The sequence below is a fragment of the Mya arenaria genome, chromosome 12 (assembly GCF_026914265.1).
Source record: "Mya arenaria isolate MELC-2E11 chromosome 12, ASM2691426v1".
Classification (NCBI taxonomy): Eukaryota; Metazoa; Mollusca; class Bivalvia; order Myida; family Myidae; genus Mya; species Mya arenaria.
Window position 1 is genome coordinate 7,993,640 of NC_069133.1, and position 21,203 is coordinate 8,014,842.

Genomic DNA, 21,203 nt, shown 5'->3' on the forward strand with positions numbered 1-21,203 from the left:
TATTCTGTTTTTCATTAATCAAGGGACAAAACGTTCTTATCAAGAATGTTAGCCAAGGTGATGTTTACTTGCTACTACGCAATTGTCTTATTACCGGCAACACACGTACAAACTTTCGTATGACTTCCTTGAATGCTTTTTAATGTGATACAGAGTAGCAGATCCTAATGATGATTACAATTTCAAAGCTTTAAAAGTATCGCATCATTTTATCACCAGAGGCACAGGGCCTTATGAAATAAGTACAAGTATCTCACCAGCCATGCCCTTGCCGAGGTATGGGACCTCGACCCTTTTTATCCATGTGGGCAAAATCAATCCAGGTGAAAAAATGTGCATACGAACGCAAATACCCACAGTGGTAAATGACAAATGGGTACAAACTTGCCCCCAGTCTGGAGGTGGGATAAATTTTACCGGTGGTTTTTTATATCAGATAAGCACAACAACTTATTTATAATTATAAGTTATTAATACACTTTTGTTTACTCTGTAAAACTATTTTCAATTTCTCAGATGACTGTTTCTACAAAGAACTGCAATATCATGTCATTTATTTTAATATTTTGTTTACAAGTTAAGCTATTTGGACTTTCTTTCTTGGAGACTCATATGCTATCAAAATGGAATGCTAAACTTTCAAATAATTTATCTATAATAAACGCTATCAAACTCCTTTTTCAGTTGATACTTTTAAAGTTACCCACTTATACATTCTTGATTTAAAGTCTGGCATTTCTATTTTTAAACGACATGTATCTTTCTTATTTTATTTAAATTACTGCAACATTTTATCGCTCAGTGAATAAGAGTTTTATTTATTACAGAAACTGATATCTTACGTAAGTAATGTAAGCTTCATCATTGTCAAATGTTCTTTTCAACTCAGACTATTTGCATTTTATTAAAGTGACACTGTTATTCAAAATCAATACATACACCTGTATTACAAAAAATAAGTTTTGAGTATTAAACAACTTACTAAATAATGCATAAATGTAAATTATTAATAACTGGTAACAAGATTGTAATCGTGTATTTAATTACTGAAAACGCACAATATTAAATGATTGGTGAGTGCTAAAACATAGACTGTGATCTACTGTCCTCTCTTAAGGTAGGAATACCGTGTTTCCTGCAACTTTCTTTCAAATTAATCTCGGTACTCTTCATAAGAACCACTGTTTTTGACATTTATTCATTCCTTTCGGTATATTAAAACAGTTGTAAAAAATTTGGTAAATCTCATGTGGAAATAAGAGTCAATCTGCCCAAACTTGCCCACGTCGCAATGAAACATTTATCTTTATGGATATATGGTATAACTTTTTTATTATTCACTTTCAAAATCCAGTTCAACATCATTTGAGTGTCAAAATGCAAATATGAACAATATCGACAGCGTTATTACTTATATCTTCATTTTATATGATAAAGTCATAATGTTATCATTTTTTATTATATTTCTTTATTTAGAATTTTATCATATTTTCTTTTTCCAAACATTAAAAGTCATACCCCTACTTAAACGCATCCAGTTCTTAACAAGCTTCATATAAAATATGTGTGAGTTTCCTATTGTCCTATCTAGCCGGAAGTATTACTTCTAAAACTTATGCTGCTATAGTTAAGTCCATCATGTGTCAAGCAAACACCAAAGCAGCATTAAAATCGGCATTCCTAACCACAGAAGCCAATTTTTTCGAAACTCCATGGAAACCAGTTATAAAAGGCTGCTGACAAAAACTCGCAGATTTTTTAATTTAAGTGCAGCTTTAAGACACCGTAAATTAAAGCGCAGCGCATATGCACTGATGTTTGAAACATATCTCAATCGGACGCCATTGCTGCATGTTGTACTTTCGATTTCTACGAGAAATTAACATATATCAAAGCTACCAACTCACTGTAAGTATCTTTTTGCCATATTATTTGATTGCTAACAGGTTTATTTGAGGCTATCATATGTTATTTTCATTCGATGTGTGTGTTGATATGTGAAGTTGTGCAGTTTTCATGTGTTGATTTGTGTTGGGAATATCACAGGGGTATTTTGATTTTGCGTTGTTATATCACACCTCTATGACCAAGCCCCCCACTCCCCCCCCCCAAAAAAAAAAAAAAATAAATAAATAAATAAATAAATAAAAAATAAAAAATGGATAAAATAAAATATTTCCAGTCTTATTAGCAATGATTGTGAAACTGTTACTAGTAATTACTTACTTTTTAACTATTATTCTATAATTGTTGTAATAGGTGACGACTTGCCCTTGTATTTCCCCATATTTGTCCAGATGATCATGTTCAAGAGGCCCTAACTTTGTCAAATCTCAACACAAGAATTTGGGACTTTCCTTGTTGATTTACTACCAGTCTTGTTTGGGTAATTATCCTGTCTTAAACCACCACAAAAATGTAATACTATGAAGATTAAAACGACCTTCAAGTATTTTTGTTTTACTTGAACAGCCAACTTTGGCTGCGTTTTACTGTATAAGCCCTAAACCTAACCCTGGATCATCAAACATTTTTATATTTAAATCATCTGACACACTTCAAATCGATATATATATATATATATATATTTAAGACTGTTACTTATTATCAAAACATTGATATGAGTATATCGCACTTAAATGTCACGGCTGTGTAAATGTTACATCTTTATAATAAAAAAAAATGATGTAATAAAAGACTTATGTTTTGAATCTCGATGTTTATTCATTCTTCATTTCCAGGAACTCTTATTCTGGTCAGTTTCGTGATATTTAGCTAAATTGAAATGAACACTGATAGCTTCTAGAATAACTCTCGAGTCACCTGGGTATAACTTGTACTGGTATCTGTGTTGAGATGCCATGAGAAAGTACCAGAGAGCATTTAGCAAAAGGGGTATGCAAAACATTTAACATTATAAGCGTTTCAAAATATTTAACTGAAACATAGAGGTTACACATGCTGCCGGACAAAATACATTCATGAATGTCAAGTCTGATAAGTTGGGCATTAAAGGAACTTGTACACGTTGCCTGTGGTCAGACAATAATGTGTGAAAGATTATCAAAATGTTTCTTTAAGAAAATTAAACATCAACAAAATTTCAAATAAGAGCTTAAATTAGTTTTCATTTCAAAATGGGACAGAAAATGCAAAACTATATTAAAAAGGTTTAGTAATAAATGAAATTTGAATTATTTGATTAACAGAATTCTGTTTAAATCACCAATCATTAAATCTGGTGGTCGCTTTAATAACTCAAATCTCAAATGCAACAATATGGTATATATTTGTAAAATAAATAAGTTCATGAAACTCCGGTAAATCGTACTTTTGGTAACAGGCTACGCAATAAAAACTCGATAAATCAAAGGGACTTAACTGTAGCTTAAATGCATTTGCTAATTTAACGAACGGTAAGTAATACCATCACAGTGCATCAAAACTATAAATGTATTTCCAAGCGCGGATGACGGAACTTCTTTTGTTTATTGGAAATAAATTTAAATATCTCGGATTAGGCAAGGTATAAACATATATGCTGTGTTGAATTTAATGCGTTAGACATGTAGGTGCTATTGTTAAATCTTCTTATACAGTAGATCACATTTTTGTTATCATAAATTTGGGGAGAATGGCGGAGGTTTGGGTGGCGTGTGCGGGTAGGTGGGGTAGTGTGGGAAGAAACAGATTATTCAGATTTTTGAAACACAATGAATTATAATCCTTATTTAACTGCAATTTGTTTATATATCAAGCGGATAATTTACCAAGCGATCACTTTATCATTTTTTTCCAAGGCGGGGTGATGAGGGATGGAGTTTGTCCAAAATAAAATGTGATATAAATATAACAAAATTAAGTATCATCCAAGTATATTATTCGTTTAAACTTGTTTAAATTACAAGCAAAACATATCAACTTTGACCGCAAAGAATGAGCCTTTAAAATTCAGAACGTTGAATTTAATTTTGTTGTATGTAAACACATAGGTTTCGTTTGGCAAAAGGTATTTTCTTATTATTACATAAACTGTTTCAGAAACTTCATTGTTTGTTAAACATACATATCAAATAACAATTGTCATAGTGTTCACGAAGGAAAGACTTGTTTATTTTTTCTGGTAATAATACAAATTAAGCACTATGCATAAACATTGTTAACCGAATGGTTACCAATGTGCATTCCACTCGTCGATAAAAGCTGGGTACCACTCGTGCATGTGCCGTGATTTTTTTCCGGTTGAAAACAATCGCGCAATGTTCATGTGGGCATATGTGTTAAGAAAAAAACATAGTGAAGAAAATATCAGCGGTAATTTTAAATCTTGTGCACGGCTCTGTAGGACGACATTTGACTTCCATTTTGCACGTATCTTTATAGATCTATGGTGTCTGTTCGGCACACGTTTTAAATTGATGATGTAATAGCGGAATAATGCATTTTTAGTCCGGAAAACTTTGGTGAAATTAGCGGGTATAAAGTGTTCTTACCATAAGAATAGCTGTGGATGCAGCAGTTGTTGGTTAAATTCAGTATTCAATCGGTTTCTTAAAAACACGTCTGTTCGGTCACAAGAGTACCCCAGTTCCGTTTTCCGCAAGGTGGCCTGCATACTACAATGTACCTAAACAACTGCGTTTGGTGAAACCACTAGCCTCACAGTTACACGAGCAATTACAGGATGCTCATTTCTATTTGCACAGCCCCTAATGATCTCATGACCTCATACACAAGAGTTCCCTTGCCCATGTCCATTATGGCATTGTCATGAAAGAATAAATCAGCTCCAAAGAGCATATCTTGTTCAATAGTGCTGATTAGATTGGCCTTACATAAAAACTATCACCTATTTTCAGCTTTACCTATTAACCCACTCATGGACATCTGTCTACCTGCAGTATCCAGCCTGGCATCACACAATTTACCAGGAGGGTTCTTCAGTTGAGCAAAAATCTCGTACGAGATCATTGTTACCTCAGCAGCAGAATCCACCACAGCTTATAAATGTAGGTCACCTACCCTCACCGGAATTGTACGAGAAGACAGAAATATCAACAGACAAACGCGTGCGTTAACATCTGTTGCAGTATCTGTATTATTTCTGTTTTTAACATTGGCATGAAGTGCATAATTATTTTTTATTAAAAACTACATTCACCTCTGGCCCCAGCTTAGCAGAAGCAGGTACGAATAGTGGAGCAATCACGGAGAGCTTGAATCTTAACTCAGGCTTACCTGTTCCCGAGCCCCCCATTGAATTGAATGCATTATGACCGACCTCAACATATTAAATAGGTCAATCGTTTGCCGAATTGCATAATTTTCATCAGTTGGCAATACCTGAATCCTGTCCGACCAATCTTCCAATCGTTTTATCCTTTTACCTGTTACGCTTGAATATATTTGGCTTGCTCGGAAGCTGGAGGTTCTGCGCCAATCCTGCCCACCATGTTATGGAGAACTTCTGGATGCGTGATGCTGGAGTTTGATTTAATCAATCTTGCACAAAAATCTAATCTTTTAAGCATTGGAGAAGACAGATTCGACACTCCTCCGCTGTCCATTGGGACGATTAATCATACTGGGTAAATTGCATTTCAAAAGACTGCCAGCTTCATTAAACGTAATTGTTTTGGTATGTCTTTTAATTCATTTTTGCCCCTACCTACTTTATTGGCTGGGACTTGTTCCAACACAGGGTATGCAAAGTTGTTCACCTCATTCTCATTGATTGTTGAGGATCATATTTGTATTGACCGGGCCCATTTAAACGCCACTCATCATGTAATAACTGCATTCTAGTTACGCATTTGGCTGGCGTGCTTAACAAGGTTATACTTACATCTGGATCCTGACTTCATTAATGTGTCAACTTCCCAAACGCAACTTTGGGATCCCCCTGTTGCTTCATCCGTATAATTTTGAAGGCCTGTTTACATTACCTTTAAACGGGATATTTCCCCTTCAAGCCATTGATATGACATGGAGAGCCGATCAACAGCATCAATTGGGCTAATCCCAGGTGGAAGCTCGGAAAGAACACCTAACACAGAATGTTTGTCCCTGGCCATTTTAAGAAAAGTCCGTATTGGGTGTGAGCTCAGACTGTAACAGAGAATCCTCCGGTATCTTAGACCGAAGAAGCATCTGCAATTATTCAGCAGTAAGATTCCCAAAATCATTGGACACAATTGTACTGCCAAGTTTTTCACCAATTCCAGACACAATCTTCAGTTCATTATCATTCGTAAAATATATGGGACTTTTTGAACAGGCCATTATGATAAAATGCAATTGGATGGATGAAATTAATTAAGTAAAAAGAAAATTGAGAAAAAAGACATGATTTACATATTGGTGAATGATAACTGGCTCGAGTGAAAGGATAACATTTGATCATTTCACTCTGAAAAGACAACTCGGGACTATTTTTCCCCATCTTTTATAAGATTTGCTGCTCTTGACTTGAAAAAGTACATGTACATAATAAGTGTTTATTATCGTCTGTAGTGCAGCTATAGACACATTGGCCGAATCGTATAGAATTGTCAAAATCAAATTATGCAAGAGTTTTAATAAAACAAAAAAACATGCGATTGATTATAACTTTTAAAAAATTAAAAAAAACTTACCAATTTATGTAAAAACTATTTTATGGAACATACTGTTATAATTAACCCGCTGGGTAGGTGTCGGTTGAATGTTTACTTGGCCACATATGCTAGTAATATAGTTGAAAGATCATTTCTACCAACAAACTCCAACCGCGTACATGTATGCACAAGCATTTTGAATTTGACCAATTTCCTTCAATTGTTTATCTTCATCAGTTCAGCAATTCATTTTTCTTTTTAAAAATAATGCACAGAAAAGGTTTGTCCAATAGCTGAACAATAAAGGAGTCACTCCTTATCAAATAGGTCAGATCATCGGCCATAAGAACCTGAACAATTAAAGCAGATTGAAAACGAGCTAGCCTTACTAGGCCATGGTGTTTTCCGACATCTTGTCGAGAAAACTTTCAAAGTCTGCGCTCCATCCCTCTCAAAAGCATCTTCGGGCACATCCTCGACATTTCCTCTGGGGTTTTCGTAAACCAAAAACTAAACGGAAACGTGACATTCAACTTTAATTGATATGAAACAAATTTGCTGTCTCAACAACAAAACATCCTTCGGCTGCACTGAGCATTAAATCACCCCGAACAAATAACCTAAGATCCAGAGTCTGAGAGCGACAGTGAATAGATAGATATACACTACGAAAAACACTAAACAAAGACTTCCGTTGCCTTTACGCATACACACTGTTATCTGTCCATCTTTGTTAAATGTGTTGAAATTGTTCTTTAATGTACAAAATATGCCACATGCTCAATTTTCATTTAATTGTATTTCTACGCGATATATTTATTGTTTTTATTTCCGAAATGCTTCTGATTAAAAACTTGTTTTGTGCCTAAACAAATGTTAAAAATGGTTTCATTGATGGTAGTAGGGTTCTATCTAGAAATTATTTCAATTCCAACAACCATTTCCATAAAGTGTGGAACTTTTTTAGTGGACGGACTGCTAGCGCGAAAAGGAGGTAACCTTGACACAGAGGTTAGGTCTCAGTTACTTTCCTTCACATAGAGGCCAAAGAAAAGGACTGTCGTCAAACAAAAGATTCTCCAGCGGGGAAAGATATTGAAACAAAACACGATAAATGCATGAAATAAAAAGAAAAAACGTTCTTACACTAACTTCAACAAATATCCTTTATATATAAAGAATATATCAATACAATTTTCCAAAACACCACAAGGTAATATTTCAAAAGATTATTTTCCGTTAGAATGGGTAGGTAGCGACCAATAACCAACTTACTATAGCACCGCTACCACCATTAAATTGTTCTTACCATTAGAATAGCTGTGGATTCAGTAGTGGTTTGTCAAATTCAGTATTCAATCAGTTTCTTAAAAAACACGACTGGTTGGTCCCGAGTTTCGTCACAAGAGAAACCCACTTTCGTTTTGGTGTGCTTGGTAATCCTCGCCCCACAGAACACTCAACAGTCTGTTTTCACGACAGATAGCTGGTAAGTCGAGTAGCATGCTTTTTGTATATTGGGGTTTGATATGGTTCTCGGTAAAGTGTATATTTTCTTAAATACCGTAAGTAACTCTTCAAGGAAAGCCCAAAATTGATGAGTTTGGTTGAGATTTAACAAAGTTATGGCCTCTTGAACCGGTTCATCTCTGCAAATATTAGGAAATACAAGAGAGAGTCGTCACCCTTTATAAACACTATAGAATAACAGTATTTTTTTTAGTTATTACTAGTTACAGTTCCCCAATCATAAGTAATAAGCTAGCCTCGGAATATTTATTTATGTTTTATTAATTACATTTGTTTTATTTATTTATTTAATTTCTTTCTTCTTTTTTTTTTGGGGGGGGGGGCGTTGCCATAGGGGTGTGTCACACCCTGTCCTGTGGTTTTGATGTTTGATCTACGTAGCTTGTGCCTTCTTTACGGATTTCATTACCTACATAATGCTAGTATTGTAAACGAAAGGATATGTTTGAATTAATTGCAGTCAAGAAAACGTCGTAGTTGTTAAATTTCTTCAATTATGAATTAGTATATCTTAATGTACAACACCAGAAAATCGCACAAGCACACCATCATTATCCGACATACATTATATTTGTTAAAAACATTTTCGGTAAACAATATGACATCGAATTCGTTAACAAATAGATAACCAAGCCACATCAATGCCCCTTCTTTGTAGGAGAGTTTTGGTTATTATTGGAAAATTGACCCTCATGCATTGTAAAAATATTTTCCTAATAGTTCTTTTCGTTTAATCAATAAGTGATCAATGAAAAGTTTGTATAGAATTAAATATTCAATCCAGTGAAATAAATTTAATTATGTGGTAAAAATAAATGACCCTACATTACGAGTGTTTAAATGTCCGTATTTATGAAGCTCGATGGATCGAGGTGTAAAAATGCGTAACCTTGAAGTAAAGGATTAAAGTATTAAAGAAATGACGTTTGCATTTACATATTACATTCACTATCAATTTTTGCAAAGAAGAAAATGGAAACATATTGTGTCAATGTTAACTTGAATTAAATGAAGAGCATTTTTGTTATAATTTAAAAAAAAAATATATACTTCAATTATAACTATTAATCTTACCCCCTCTAAGAATGGCCAAGATAAAGCCATCTTCATTAACCAATTGCACAATATTCTATCCTGGTAGTTCGTGGCTTAAAATACCCACCATTCTCAACAAAAACAAAACGAATTTCATATTTTTGTACAGGACACTGCAGGTCTTCTTTCAAACGTTTTTTGTGCACACCATTAACTTTAAAATAAAAAAGGCATAGTTAAATTAAATACAAAACTGTGATCACACATGGTCAATTTATGGTTTATGCTTTGATTTGTGTCAGTCACAGTGATCAACAAATCTTATATTTTACCTATATGTATAATACTGGCATCTTCAAAGATCAGACTCCATATACATTTAAATTTCTTGACCAAATTTCGTATCACATAAGTTTTGATATCACAGTAAATGCAATGGCATGTGTTCATCGAAATTATAAGCACAAGGGTTAGTTCAGAGTACTTTTATGGTCAGTTAGATGTTTATCATACTTTTTGTGACCTTATATGATGCAAGATTTTTAGTCTAAATTTCTATATTTGTAATAAAGTTATAAAACTGAGTTTTTCCCCTAAAAATAAGTCTAAGCAAACATAAAAGCAAATGTTCATGCTTCAGATTTAACATTTAATGCACAAGAAAAAGACATGCCCCTGAATTCAATTCTAAAAAATGCCAGCGTCCATTTCTGGCCGAGTTTCCTCTTATATAGAAATAAATAGAAGAAAAGGCCTTTAGTTACTTAAAACCTCAAAGTGACGTAACTCACATTGATTGTTGGATGCAGTTATTTTTTATATCGGCACTGGAAAATCGGGTACTGAGTAAACATTTGTAATACTTGTTGAAGGTGTTGCCAATATTTAAGCACAATTTATATGGCTGTTGCTTTTCTTATAACTTCGAGATTGTTATTACTAGTGCACTTTATTTTGAGCTTTTACGAAGTTTATTATTAACTGCGGAAAATTTAATACCTTTACTTTATTATTTGTGCTGCATGAGGATGGGTTAAGAATAACCAAAGTGCATGTGTTTAACAGAGCCTTTCGAATGGCATTTAAGCATAGGTTGTTAAAAACCGCATATAAATATTACAATTAATTGAATCACTTTTAAAGTACCATTCTACAATATCAAATACAACGTATTTTGTAAATACTGTACATTAAAACCCATGTGCGACATATAATTAATTGGATAAAAGGCAATAGCATACAATCCATCCAACAAGCTATGAGGTACTGGTAAAACCATAGGTTGCTATAGGCTATAGGTTCTAATAGCTGAAAGTTGCTGATTCTGAAATATAACATTTGGTCTGTTTGAGGCCTCATATCCAAAGCGGGCAAACGTGTTTTCCCCCAAAGTCATTTATATTTATTTCACTGTTTTTGATGCCATTGCCAGAGCAATAAAAGTGGCGATATATATATATATATATATATATATATATACAAGCCTATTGCCCTATGGGTACCAGCACGAGCACCCCTTTATCCTATTGAAACCCTCATGGGCAGCCTTTTTACCCAATTCACACAAGCATGGACACCTTCCTTTCCTATGGGGACCAGCACGGACATACCTCTTCCCTATGGGGACCAGCTTTGGCCTTCTACCCAATGGAGACAAGCATGGGCTCTCTTCTACCATATGGGGACCAGCATGGACACCCCTCTACCCAATTTGGACCAACATGGGCTCCCTTCTACCCTACATGTAACCATATATTTTAAGTCAATAACTCAGGAACTATTTGATGTATTGCATTGAACCATTTTACAACCAAGTATGATAACTATCTTGCATATGATAAAACAAAATGCCCCTTCGTCATAATAACTTCTGGTTAATGTTTGCATGTAATCTAATTTACAGTGATCCATGCCTGTTTCACCAAACTTTGCAATGCTTAATCTTAAAAGCAGCGTACTAGTTGAGCGCGCTGACAGCTCTTTTTTATGAAAAAGTTGGGGTTTTCTTTAAAATTGCCCCATTCCCAAAGAGGTGAAAAATCAATTGGTATCGTAAAACTCAGAACCATCAGTGGCGTTTAGAATTGCTGTGCTGCATTTACATCACTGAATAAATGACAGGGGGTATGGATGCCACGAGTCAAACAATATAAAAACAATGCAAAAAGACTCTGCGTTATTCATTTATATTGACTATATGCGGGTCCAGCCACAACGATGCGATAGAATAAGGAAAATCAATAGCGAAACTTAAAAAAGCCAGGGGCCATATCTAATAACCATCTTAGAGTTAACTTTATAGTAAAATCTGAGTGTTATGATTGGACTGTAAAGTTAATTGGTCAATAATCTGAATGATATCACAGAGGCACTTTAAGGAAAGAGATAAAATAAACTATATTGAATAGTAGAACTACACTGTCCTTGATTATGGTTTCATTTTTATCCTGTTCACAAGTTTCAACCAGTCAAAATGCACTTGAAAACTAATGACTTTTGTTACCTTTTGTCTATGTAAATGGCCGACAAACGTGTATACTTGATGTTGTTAATTTTAACTGCAAACTTTTGGCACAACAAATGTCAAAATGATACACTAATAATACCTTTTCAGGGGATGGCTTTCATAATACCAGCGTATCCGACGCCTCCATATCAGCCAGGCACACTGCTGTACAACGTTGAGGAATCCTGGAGACCAGTCCTGGAGCCGGAGTTTAATAAACCTTATTTTGCCCAGGTATAACCAACTTACTGATTGACCTTATTTTGAAACTAAAACCTCACTTAATGATTGGTCATATTCAATCTTATCACTAAAACTTGCAAAAATGTTCATATTCTTTGATTGCTCACATTTTTTTCGTGTGTTCATACTGAATGATTGCAGAAGGGCATGCGGACAAATTCCATGAACTGGGCAATATTGATATAGACAATGACATCATTACCCCTTGGATGATATAGAATATGAAAGTCAAGTTTTCTCGGTACACATGACTAGGCAAATCTAAATATAACATTATTTATCCTGTCACCTGCATACAAACTGGTCCAATGACAAGATGCCTTGCAAATTTTAGTTTATTAGGATAAATGACCATATTATATTTATATACAGTCAGTTGGCCATGTGACCGCGAAAACGGACCTCTTTTCTATTAGTTTAAACTTATATATTTTACAACGATTGTGAAATAAGTAACAACATTATAATAATCACTCTCGTTGGCACGATTTTACGTGAGAGTGTGGTCTTGTGATGTGGGGGAAACCAGAGTATCAGGAGGAAACCCACTTGTCCGACTTTGTGACCAGAAACAAAACTCACATGCACCAGGGCAAGGAATCAAACCCAGGTCGCCTAGGTGAGAATTGAGTGCAATCACCACGGCGCGCAAACCGGACAACCAAATGTTTATATTGTTTGATTGATCAGTTTTTGTGTGTTCATACTGAATGATTGCAGAAGGGCATGCGAGCAAGTCCCATGAACTGGGCAATATTGAAATAAACAAGGCAATTTTAACCCCGTGGATGTTGTACAATATGAAAGTTTTCTCTATAATATAAATGACTAGGCGAATGTAAATATTTCAATATATGTATTCACCATGTAATATAATTATTCTTCGTGTAGTGAATTCATGGAGGGTCTACATGTAAATACCATTTCACATGTTTTGAATGTCTCAGTACTCATGAAAATGTATATCGTTTCCTCGTTGTAGCTCACCCGGTTTGTGTGTGATGAGAGAAAGATGTTCACAGTTTACCCATCTGCGGAGAATGTGTTTTCCTGGACACAGTACTGCACTGTTGATCAGGTGGGAATTTCCTGGTGTTGGATAATAAACACTCTCATATTTCAAATGAAATTAACCATAATTGAGAGTGTAATTCCGTACTCAATATTTGTATCAACCTAACATTTATTTTAACTCCAATAACTTTTATGGCTTTATATTGTAACATATTTAATGACAGAAAAATGAGAAATTGCCAAAAACAATGGAATTAGGTATATTCACATAATTTTCATAAAAATTGTGTTATTTATGTGTAATTATGTAGCTTTAATATATATAAAGGGTAATAATTTATTTCAGTGTAAGAATTTAATATATTTCGCTGAATGAGTTTCATGAGTGCAGTAGAACCCTGTCCCAACTCTGTGGGCGGTGATGTTTTATATAAAAAATTGATATTTTCACTGTTTCACTGAAACATTGTAATTTTAATTGTATTTCACTAATGGATCTATATAAATCACTGGAAACATTAAATAAACTAAAAAACTCTTTTTTGACCATTTTTTGTGGGCATTTATTACTTCAACAGCGATAAAAAATAGTTTGTAAAACAGAACTTTTTTATATTTATTTTGAATTTCTGACTGGGAATATTAATTCAACATTTTGGAAAAAAAACAGACTTTTAAGATTGGGAACATAACCGAATAAAGACCATAAAAACACATTGTCATATTTTAGACGAAGGTGGTTATACTGGGACAGGATCCCTACCCTGAACCAAAGGCACACGGTAAGATAGTTACGAAACTTACAGTACTCATATGTAATGTACCTTCACACGTTTCCTACGAAATTCAATTAATAAGATAATTATGAGCTGAGATTTATCACGCTTGAGTTTGTATCCTTGGTTAAAACCAATACCTTTGTCTATTTTGAGTAAGGGTTGGACACCTCAACCACCTTGTATGTAATTGTGTAGGTGTAGATCTCATTTCTGGTAGATAAAATTGAACTAACTGCACAATAAGTCAAAGCATTTAAATGAAAATATGGCAAATGTCGGCTAAGTATTGTAAGAGTAGTATAGTTAAACTGCACATTTTCAGTAAGTGAATGAAGTCTTGTTTGTGCATTAATTAGGTACGTTGAATCTCTTACCAAAATATCCTCAACCATCTTGTTATGTTATGTTGGAACAGTTAACAAAATATCTTTAAAATTTCTTTCAGGCCTGTCATTCAGTGTACTGCATAATGAGTTAATTCCGGATAGGTATGTTCATGTTAAGAATCAGAACAATTTCTTGTTATAGTTTGAAAATATATAAGATTAAAAACCAATGTGTCAATGCATGTACATACATTGTACACTTCCGATTTGGCTTCCACACCATACATGAACGATGCAGGGCGCTCACTTACCACATTCTGTCCTCCTCCCCAAACCATGCTAGTTCCGGCCTCACCACCTTTTCCTGGCTCATTTTTTCTCGTTCCAGCCTCAAAACAATATCATTCTGTATCATGTGCTACCCTGCTGTATCCCATTAGAATACCATTCTGTATCTGCTGTGCCTAGTTAACAGTTCTGTGTCGTAATCTATCCTGGTGTGCCTCGTTTACATCATTTTATAATATAGCTATCAGTGCAATGTCTCGTTTAAACAAGGGATGCAAACGAATGGCAAAATTGATATTCGAATATTCAGTAATTCTTTCGATCGATTATTAGAATATTCGAAAACCAAAATGAATCTTTAAGAATTGTAGTAAACCATTATTAACTAACGTAATAGCCGGGGCCCTGTTATCTTTCTTTGTCGTATTCGGTACATGCGACGGACACTTATTGTTAGCCTCTGAATTTCCCCATTTTCAGAACATATCCCAAGAAAAAGCGATATATTTTAAACAAAAAACGAACTGTATCGTTTCCTCTGCGTTCATTTTTGAAAACAATGCAAAATAAGATCGGAGAATTTCGTATTTTCCCGGTTAAAGGACGATAAGCGCCAACGTGGGACTTGCAGCCTCGTTCTGGGATTGATGTTTACGAAATATATTTATAGAAAACGACACCATGGCCATACGTCGATTTTACTGATGTATTGTACAACAATACAGGACATATATCCCTAAACGTTAAAAATGGTTGTCCGGTTAGCGCAGCGCACTCGCTTCTCACCTAGGCGACCCGGGTTCGATTCCCGGCTTTGGCGCATGTGAGTTTGGTTTGTGGTCACCAAGCCGGACAAGTGGGTTTCCTCCGGGTTCTCCGGTTTCCCCCACAACACAAGACCACACTCTCGTGTAATATCGTGCCAACGAGAGTGATTAATATAATGTTGTAATAACTTGTTTCACAATCGTTGTAAAATAAATATGTTTAAACTAAACGTAAAACCATAAGTTACTTTTCAACGCAAGAGCGTTATATCGAAACATGGAAAAGAGTTTAAAGCACATAACTAGCAAATGTCCTTCGTATCATCAAGGCGATTTGAGCAATATCGCCAAGCTTGATTAGCAGTGAACACAACACTTTAAACCATACTATATATATCCAACTCTGTAGTGTCTCGTTTACACCGTTCTGTATCATGTTCTACCCTGCTGTGCCTTACTATAACACCAATCTGTAATGTTTCCTACCCTGCTGTGCCTCATTACAACGCCATTCTGTTTCATGTCCTACCCTACTGTGCCTCATTACAACACCATTCTGTATCATGTCCTACCCTGCTGTGCCTCATTATAACACCATTCTGTATTTTGTCCTACCCTGCTGTACCTCATTACAACACCATTCTGCATCATGTCCTACCCTGTTGTGCCTCATTACAACACATTTCTGTATCATGTTCTACCCTGCTGTGACTCATTACAACACCATTCTGTATCATGTCCGACCCTGCTTTAACTCATTTCAACACCATTCTAGATAATGTCCTACCCTGATGTGCCGCATTACAACACCATTCAGTATCATGTCTTACCCTGATGTGACTCATTACTACACCATTCTGTAAAATGGCCTACCCTGTTGCGAGTCATTTCAAGACCATTCTGTATAATGCCCTACCCTGTTGTGACTCATTGCAACACTATTCTGTATCATGTCATTCCCCGTTGTGACTCATAACACCACCATTCTGTTTTATGTCCTACCCTGCTGTGACTAATTGCAACATCATTCTGTATTTTGTCCTTCCCAGTTGTGCTTCATCACAACACCACTCTGTGCCATGTCCTACCCTGCCGTGACTTATTGCAACACCATTTTGTATTTTTTCATACCCAACTGTGACACATTGCAACCTTTCTGTGTCATGACTCTTGTAGATTGTTTGGTATCATGTTCTTCCCTGCTGTGACTCAATAGCATTGTTTGGTATCACGTCCTTCCCTGCTGTGACTCATTAACAGTATTCGGTATGATGCTCTTCCCTCCTGTAACCCATTAACATTGTTCGGTATCATGTACTCACATGCTGTGACTCAATAACATTGTTCGGTATCATGTCCTCCACTGCTGTGACCCATTAACATTGTTATTTTTCGGTATTATGTCATTTCGTGCTGTTACCGATAACAACACCATTCTGTATCATGTCCTTCCCTGCTGTGACCCATTAACATTGTTCGGTGTTATGTCCTTTCCTGCTGTTACCCATAACAGCACCATTCTGTATTATATCCTACCATGCTGTGACTCATTAACAGTACATATATTCGGTATCATGTCCTTCCCTGCTGTTACCCATAACATTACCATTCTCTACCATATCCTACCCTGATGTTACCCATTAACAATATTCGGTATTATGTCCTTCCCTGCTGTTACCAATAACAACACGATTCTGTATCATATCCTCCCCTGCTGCGACCCATTAACATTGTTCGGTACCATGTCCTTCCCTGCTGTTACCCATAACAACACCATTCTGTATCATATCCTCCCCTGCTGTGACCCATTAACATTTGATCGGTATCATGTCCTTCCCTGCTGTTACCAATAACAACACGATTCTGTATCATATCCTCACCTGCTGTGACCCATTAACATTTGATCGGTATCATGTCCTTCCCTGCTGTTACCAATAACAACACGATTCTGTATCATATCCTCCCCTGCTGTGACCCATTAACATTTGATCGGTATCATGTTCTTCCCTGCTGTTACCCATAACAACACTATTCTGTATCATATCCACCCCTGCTGTGACCCATTAACATTTGATCGGTATCATATCATTCCCTGCTGTTATCCATAACAACACCATTCTGTATGATATCAAACTCTGTTGTGACCCATAAACATTGTTCGGTAGCATGTCCTACCCTGCTGTTACCCATAACAACACCATTCTGTATCATATCCTACCCTGCTGTGACTCATTTACATTGTTCGGTATTATGTCCTTCCCTGCTGTTACCTATAAAAGCACCATTCTGTATCATATCCTACCCTGCTGCGACCCATTAACATTGTTCGGTATCATGTTCTTTTGCTGTTACCCATAACAACAGCATTCTGTATCATATCCTACCCTGCTGTGCCTCATTAACATTGTAAAGTATCATGTCCACCCCTGATGTGGCTTATCAACATTGTTTGATACCATAGCCTTTTCTGCAGCTTGATGAACATATTCAAGGAGCTGAGGGAAGAATTTCCGGCTACTCCAATTTTTCAAAATCCTCCCCACGGTTACCTCAAGGGTTGGGCAGATCAAGGTAGGCTTATTGCTCAACACATTTACCCAACATTGATACCACACTATATGCCTTTCCATTATTATGTTACCTGCGTTGCATGACAGGCAGAAAGAGATCATTTGTCTGGCATCGCCTGTGTCATTGTCGTCATCAATTGTCAATCTTTAATAAACTTTATCGCGATGTTAAAATGTATTATGACTATTATACATAATTTTAAAAGCTTCCTAGATTGCAACATTCACTTTGGAGTTATCGGCCTTCAATGATATCTTTGCAAGTAAAAGTGAGCATGAAAACAAAGACACTATGCGTTGTGTACACGTTTGTATTTGGAAAAAGTTTTAACAGTCATACTAGTATTTAATGAAAACGATTATGCAATGGCCAACTGTTTAAGTGAATGTTTTTCGTCGTCAGCTATTGATGCTATCAAGCTTTAAAAAATGGATGTTGTAAACAATAGTTAATAATATGGATGATTTGTTACTTGTGCAGGTGTGTTGATGCTGAATTCAGTACTGACAGTTCGAGAGGGGGCCCCAGAGTCTCACAAACGCCAGGGCTGGGAGCAGTTCACAGACGCCGTGATAGCGTACCTTAGCAACAGCAAGGACGGGCTTGTCTTTGTTCTGTGGGGAGGGATGCTCAGAAGAAGGAGACGCTCATTAATAAGGTAAGTAGAAGAGGAAATAATAAAGAGTACATAGCTCTCGTTTGTCAACAAGTGACAAGTGAAAAAATAGTAATTAGAAGGATGCTTTAACCGACAATCATCTTAAAATACAATTAACTGTTGTTATGCTTGGATACAGTTAAGATGTATGATGTGCTTTAAGTTGTGCACAATTATTTCATACTATGTTTTGAATTGAATTGCATTCATCTCAGTAGTTTTAGACATAAAAATACAGAAGTTATTCAGATTGGCATGTTATACAAAAAATGATTGTAGGCATGCTCATCTTGTTTCTCTGAGAAAACAAATGCTGAGGAATTGTGATAGCCTTGTCGTAAATGTTGTTGTAGAGAAAAGGCTATAAAGGGGCTAGACACCAGATGATACAATTGGGAGGAAAAAAAAAATTGTCAAAAAATTACATAAAATTGATATCGTCCGTGTGCAACGCATGGAATCCTACTAACTGATGTATCACATCACCTACATCATATGCATCCATCGCATTTTTTACGCCTTTTTCCAATTCGAAATTCACTCAGGCTGTCTACCACGTGCATCCAAGTAAGTTTTAAAATAGCATCGGTTTATGTATCTGTACTCTTAAACAGATATGATTTAAACTGGGAAAACATTTTGCATTTTTTTAAACGGGGAAACACAGAGACAGTAACATGATTATTGCGTTTATTATTTTAATCATGTAAAATGATGTATTATCGGCCTCCTAGTAGCTCGCATTGACAAGTATAGGCTGTTTTTGACTAAATACTGTATTTGACGATTTTGAAGATTTTGGAACCATCTGGTGAAGATTTTGGAACCATCTGGTGAAGATTTTGGGACCATCTGGTGTCTAGCCCCTTTAACCTTAACCATAACTCAAAACCATTCATTACATTAAAATGAAACTTGGTACACATGTTGCCACAGTCAATATGCACATGTACACCAAGCCTAAAATGTGTTGAGTTGTGCCCTGGCCTTGTTCGACTGGAAAATAACAGACAAGCGTTATTGTGTTCTCAGAGTCCTCTTGTTGGAAATGCTTGTTTCCTTTTATTGTAACTTATGTACTGTATATTTTAGGTAAGGCACCATGTCCTGACGAGCTCCCATCCCTCCACGCAATCTGCCTATTTGGGATTTTCAACGTGTCGGCATTTTTCACAGATTATTGCGTATCTGCAGGCAAATGGGAAAACCCCAATAAACTGGTCATACCTGCCCCCTTTTGCATAGATTGGATATATACAGACTTGGACTTGAGACTTAACATTAACCAGTCCATTCCATATTGGCTTAGCCTATCCGCTGTGTTAGACTTTGAACTGAAAGGTATTCATTATGTTGCCTTTGACCGGGTGACATATTGTTAAAGCCGCACATGCATTGAAGATTGTCTGTTCATATTATGTATCTTTTTCTGTGTACTGCATGACTATATCACTGACTTTAAGAATGTGTAGGCTATGGCAAAAAAGGATCTTAAACTTGTCAGTTTTGTTTGTTTTCTACAGAAAAATAGTGAAGAAAAACAATAGAGTATTGTCAAAGCCATGGTACAAGGGGTGGGTGGATTTTTTCTTTAAACCTTGGTTATCAAGAAAAGATGATCAATAACATTGGCTTTGATAGTAGTCGAATTGTTCTACTTTAATAAATACTTTGTGTAAAGTCTTTATCCCCTGAAATAACAACAGACGAGCACGGTCAACTACAGTAGTACTCTTGCTCTTGTTTTGGCTTGTCTGGAAGATCACAGAATGTTGACGTAATCCTATACCAGAATGACTGCTTAATATTTCCAGTAGGCAAGTTTATTGTTAAGTTTTACAAATTGGAATGACGTGCATATTCTCAAAAACGTTATTTATATTATGGTTTTTTTTTTCTATCGTAAAAGAAATGTATTTACTTATGACCTATGTTCTTCTGTATTTACATCTGTTGGCCATGACTATTGACTAGACTTTTCTACAGAGTGTTGTATATGCTTTAGGTTATGAATGTTGTAACATTGAATGCCGAATAAACAATATGTTATGTTATATTAGGGATTAAAATCGATCTAAAATCATGATTGATCAAAGGAATTAATCAATCAAGCTTTTTCGATTAATTTGAGATTATGTTATCGAATCAAAAAGCTCACAAAAATGTTAAGAATTAGTGTGCTAAACAATAAATGTACAGGGATGTTAACTTAGGGATGCTATATTGGAGTACTGTTTGAATGATCTTATTTAGTTTATAAGCTGAATTGAAAATTATCTATACTGTTCATCAACAATATTTATGGCGAGATATTAAGCCATATAGGGATGATCGTTATTGAGATCATGCAATCAATTATCAACAACATGTATCATAACAATCAATTTTCAATAATACTCAATCATCGGTTTTTCCTTGATTCATATTTATGTACATAACACACTTTCATTTCAGGCTGATGTTCTTTGTAAATGATATTGTCATTGTTGAACATTTTTAATCGTGTTTTGTTTGTAATATATTTTAATCTTTTTATCGTTCCTAACACTTACATTGTACAAAAGACTCTAATAAAAATATAATACGTTTTAATTTGTATGTTTCTTGTTTTCTTGTCTATTTAGAAGCAATGATTTTTCTTGCAAACTTTTTAATCTGGGCACTTTTGAATTGCAAAATAAGCACTGGATGTTTAACATTTGGGGAAACTAAGTTGATATCATGCCAAATAACATTAAATGACAAAACATCAGGCCATCTAATCAATGTGTGTACGATAAAAGATCATAAGATCATGAAATTCTGTTGAATACTTAAAGCTGTACTCTTACTCCAAAATAAAATTTACCACAATTAATAGAAAGGTTTTGATGTACCAAAGAGAATGATA

At 35.4% G+C, this 21,203-nt stretch overlaps 1 protein-coding gene across 1 annotated transcript; it reads left to right on the top strand.

Annotated features, from left to right (window-relative positions):
• The first annotated feature begins 1,845 nt into the window (after positions 1–1,845).
• LOC128212360 (uracil-DNA glycosylase-like) lies at positions 1,846–20,606 on the top strand. Its single transcript, XM_052917780.1, has 8 exons — positions 1,846–1,908; positions 11,776–11,901; positions 12,893–12,988; positions 13,655–13,706; positions 14,149–14,191; positions 17,558–17,655; positions 18,136–18,313; positions 19,406–20,606. Exons 1-8 carry the CDS (start codon positions 1,852–1,854, stop codon positions 19,407–19,409), a joined length of 654 nt encoding a protein of 217 aa, XP_052773740.1. The 5' UTR covers positions 1,846–1,851; the 3' UTR covers positions 19,410–20,606.
• The last annotated feature ends 597 nt before the right edge of the window (positions 20,607–21,203 follow it).

Coding starts and splice junctions, on each gene's coding strand:
- LOC128212360 (XM_052917780.1), top strand. CDS start 1,852: ATGTTGTACTTTCGATTTCTACGAGAAATTAACATATATCAAAGCTAC. Junction 12,989..13,654: donor AGTACTGCACTGTTGATCAG/GTGGGAATTTCC, acceptor GTCATATTTTAG/ACGAAGGTGGTTATACTGGG. Junction 13,707..14,148: donor CCCTGAACCAAAGGCACACG/GTAAGATAGTTA, acceptor AATTTCTTTCAG/GCCTGTCATTCAGTGTACTG.